Below are 4,565 nucleotides of genomic sequence, written 5' to 3'. Positions count from 1 at the left end.
AGAGAAGAGAAGAGAAGAGAAGAGAAGAGAAGAGAAGAGAAGAGAAGGGAAAAAGAAAATCATGGATGCCTAAAAAAAACCTGAATAATGACAACATCAGCAGACATGCTAACATGGAAGGGAAGTCTCACAACCCTAGACAAGACCTAGACAAAGAACTACTGGCAACTAATGACTGCTGAGAGAGAGAGAAAGAATTAAGTCTTTGCCATGGAGTTGCCCGAGAGGTGGTTATCTAGTACCAGGTGTTCAGTGCTAAACTCATACATGCACAAGCAACACTAAATGGACCTGGAGATCATGAATCTGAGAGAGAGTGAGGGGGGAATATGGGAGGGAATGGAGAGAAGAAAAGGAGGGGGAAAATGATATAATTATATTTTAATTAAAAAATTTCCACTGGGCAGTGGTGGCACACGCCTTTAATCCCAGCACTTGGGAGGCAGAGGCAGGTCTACAGAGGACTACACAGAGAAACCCTGTCTCGAGAAACCTAAAAAAAAAAAAAAAATTTCCAAAAGATAAAAATGATTTGGATAAGAAGGAAAAAAAGAGGGCTGGAGAGATGGCTCAGTGGTTAAGAGCACTGACTGCTCTTCCAGAGGTCCTGAGTTCAATTCCCAGCAACCACATGGTGGTTCACAGACATCTGTGATGGGATCTGATGCCCTCTTCTGGTGTGTCTGAAGACAGCTACAGTGTATTCATATAAATAAATAAACCTTTATAAAAAAAAAAAAAAAGGAAAAAAAGAAATAAATAAATAAATCAAAAGTTATATAGCAAGCTTGAGGTTAGCCTAGGTTAAATGAAACTTACTTAAAACAATAACAAAAAAATACAGCTGGAATAAGAAATTCAATATTAAGGGATTCAAACACGGGTCTGAGCAGGTAGAATAATCAATTAATGTCCAAAAAAAAAAAAGTCATCCAAAATTAAACCGCCTAACCAGAAAAAAGAAAAATGAAGACTGAGGCATGCTCGTACACTATAGCAGCATGTATGTCACCACATGCTTCATGGGAATTTTAGAAGGTGAAAAGACAAGAGGCAGAAAATGTTACTGAAGAAAAATGGTTGAAAACTTCCTTAATCAGATGAAAGACACGAACCTAACCACTCGAGTTTAATGAACTCCAAGAAAGACGACCCCAAAGAGACCCACAATTATACACCTTACTGTCCATACCCTCCACAAAACAGAGCCATCAACAGCAACTTAAAAATAATAACAATAAATAAAAAGAAAAAAAAAGAAAGAAAAAAGAAAAGCCAACAAACTAAACCCAAAGTAAGTAGGGGAAGTGAGGTCAGAACATCAATAAAGAGAAGTTCAACTTTCCTCAAATGATCAATAAAATTGGCAAACCTTTATCTAAACCAGCTAAGAAAAACCAGAAAGACTCAATTACCACTTTGGGAATAGAAGTGGGAACAATGTCACCAGCAGACTTGTTACAAACTCTTTTTCTGTAGTTACCCTGAAATGTACTGCTTTTGGTCTTCTTGAACTTGTCCTGTTTATGGTGTAGACATTCCAAAGTTGATACAGAATGACTTCGAGGCAGCCCCTTCTTTAGCCCCCTCTTTGAAGGAGAAAGCATTTCCTGGTTGAAGAGGTTTCTTCGAACTTTTGTTACTTCTAAAAGCAGAGAGGGAGAGATAGGAGATAAAAAAAAAAAACAAAAACCTTATGTTGGTGTCAACATACTGAGCATGCCAGACCCAAACACAGAGCTGCTTAGGGAAGCCACACTGTAGCCATGTTTTAAAAAGATTCCTTTGGATAGCACACTCCTGGGGGACCTCAAAACTACTGACCTTACAGGTTCCAAAAGTTTTTACATAGACTTTAGAATGAGTTAGAGGCCCAGTATGATTCTTCTAAAGATTTATTTGAGTACATTGTTGCTCTCTTCGGACACACCAGAAGAAGGCATCAGATTCATTACAGATGGTTGTGAGCCACCATGTGGTTGCTGGGAATTGAACTCAGGACCTCTGGAAGAGCAGTCAGTGCAGAGCCATTTCTCCAGCCCCCATCACTCTTTCGCTTGTGGTTATCTCAGCATCATTGTTCAAGGTACATCTCAATGAACTGTCCAGAGTTATCAACTGAAATAATCCAAACTGATTGTTTATTCTTAAATGCTGGGTGGCGTTCAGCAGTGACGCTATCATCTAACCTTAGTTCTTTGTAGGAAGTATTTTTTCTAATAATGAATTTAATATTTTCTCTTAGAAATGTATTAAATGTTTGTATTTGTTAATCCTAGAGCAGAGCAGAGGTAGACAGATTTCTGTGTGCTCCAGGGCCAGCCTGGTTTACATAATGAGTGCCGGGCAGCCAGAACTAAATAGTGAGAGCTTGTCTTAAAACAAAACAAAACACAAACAGAAAACATATTATGAACTTGAAAGAAATAGTCTTCCACAGGTAGGAGCCCCCTAATTGGCTATCTAATACCAAGGGGTCATCCCTGGAATCATATGCATACAAGCAACACTAAACACGCTGTGTATTTTTATGTTTAGGTTTGTGCTGCACACACACAAATGTAACAATAACAAAGAAAAAGACCATGATTTCCAAAGGGATGGGAGGGCTCAGGAACAGGACTAGAGAGTCGCAAAGGAAGGAGAAAAAGGATAAAATTATATTTTAATTGTAAAAAGGAAAGAAAAAAGTTAACTTAAGAAATGCACTTTGGGGGCTGGAGAGATGGCTCAGCGGTTAAGAGCACTGACTGCTCTTCCAGAGGTCCTGAGTTCAATTCTCAGCAACCACATGGTGGCTCACAACCATCTGTAATGAGATCTGATGCCCTCTTCTGGTGTGTCTGAAGAAGCTACAGTGTACTCATATAAATAAAAATAAATAAATCAAAAAAAATGTGCTTTGGCCAACATGTTTAAGCTCCTTTTGTCTAAAGTGGCTCCAACTGTCTTTCTCTCTCTTTTTCTTTCTTTCTTGTCTTTCTTTCTAATTTTAGATTCCATGATAATGACACTTTAAAATATTTTAGGTCGGTAATTTACTAGATGCAGTATTTTGAGGTTATCTGAACTATCTTGTCCCGTAAAACATGGAATATATTTTTTTCAACCAATGATGGTATAGAGCTGTAACTTACATTAAATACATCCAATCATAATAAATTTGTCACTCCAGTGACTAGGTATTGAAAAATCAAAACATACCCTGTATTGTGTCTTTCCTTGGGACTGGCAGCTGTCCGGAAGCAGGGCGAGAGTTCTCCTAGAGATGAGAAATGAGGACTATCAAGATAAAAAGCCAACAGTTCTACCTGAAACCCTCTGAACAGGGAGGCAATTCAGAGATGCACAGTGCACACACTGAAGGCCAGGTTCCAAAGACTTCCCTCAACAGGATAGTAATCCACATAGAAAGTGAGACAGGGAAATCACCCAACCAAAGGGAATTCGAAAGCACACAGGAGACTGGTGTGTACCACCAGAAAGATAGGGGTGTGTGTGTGTAAAATTCAGAAAGCTAAGCACAATAATTTAGATCTTTTGTTTTCTTTGTTTCCTAATTTCATTAAAAACAAGACTCTACATAGTCCAGGCTGGCTACATACATAGATGAGGGTACATTCTAAACAAACGCAAACTGTTGATGTCTACTTTAAGAATATACAGAAAAACGTCTAGGATCATACACAGCAGAGTATAGCTGGTATTACACATTTTGAAGAATGGATAGAGAAGAGATACTGTTCTAGTTACATGGTTTCAACTTTTTGGTGATGATCACACATACATTCTATACCTAAACGGGAAAGACTGATTAGGATGCTGGGCTTTTAATGCTTCTACATCAAACCACTCTTGGCTTATTAGTCTAGTAAAGGAGTCAACAGTATAAATTCCAGGTACATCTAAATAAGGGAATCATTCTTCAAGATTTTTTCCGTTTCCTTCCTTCCTTTCTTCTTTTCCTCCCTCTCCCCCTTCCTTCCTGATTTATTTATTTTACTCTGTATGTATGAATGTTTTGTCTGCATGTTTGTATGTGTACAAGGTACATGCTCAGAGGTCAGAAGAGGGCAGTGAATCTCCCTGGAACTGCAATTATGAATGACTCTGAGCTACCATGTGGGTGCTGGAAATTGAACCCAGGTCCTTCATAGGAGCAGCTACCTCTCCAGCCTATCTGTTGCTATTACAATCATGCTATTTCTCATAATAATTGAATAAAATACTACATGACAATTCTTTTTTTTTTTTTTTTAATAGCACTGGGAATTGAACTCAGGGTCCCGAAACATGGTAGGTAAGGACTCCTCTACTGAGTTACCCTCCAGCCCTGTTAGGTTTTATTTTGAGATTGAGTCTCACTAGGTTGCCCAGGTTAGTCTTGTGAACTCATTCTGAAAGCTCAGTGCTCCAAATCCTAGGATTAGAGGTCTGCATCAGAGAAAAACATGATAAGTGATCTCAGGATTCTAGTCAGGGTCTTTCTGGAAAGACTATATATGGTCATCATTTATATTAGTGACGTCTTCTATAGTGATCTAGATCACAGTTATGTTAGTGAC

At 38.6% G+C, this 4,565-nt stretch overlaps 1 protein-coding gene across 2 annotated transcripts in view; it reads right to left on the bottom strand.

Annotated features, from left to right (window-relative positions):
* Positions 1 to 4,565, bottom strand: part of Ticrr (TOPBP1 interacting checkpoint and replication regulator) — a 42,699-nt gene that overhangs the window by 10,576 nt on the left and 27,558 nt on the right. Inside the window, exons 14-15 of one of the 2 annotated variants that reach the window (XM_028754832.1) lie at positions 3,205 to 3,262; positions 1,484 to 1,645 (exon numbers count right to left, since the gene is read on the bottom strand). In XM_028754832.1, coding sequence (XP_028610665.1) covers positions 1,484 to 1,645; positions 3,205 to 3,262 — 220 coding nt within the window. The remainder of the gene's footprint in view (positions 1 to 1,483; positions 1,646 to 3,204; positions 3,263 to 4,565) is intronic. The other variant, XM_028754833.1, reaches the window with a different exon arrangement.

Source organism: Grammomys surdaster, unplaced genomic scaffold, assembly GCF_004785775.1.
Source record: "Grammomys surdaster isolate TR1022 unplaced genomic scaffold, NIH_TR_1.0 126036, whole genome shotgun sequence".
Taxonomy (NCBI): Eukaryota; Metazoa; Chordata; class Mammalia; order Rodentia; family Muridae; genus Grammomys; species Grammomys surdaster.
Note: the sequence above shows the minus strand (reverse complement) of the source record. Positions and strands in the feature narration are given on the sequence as shown.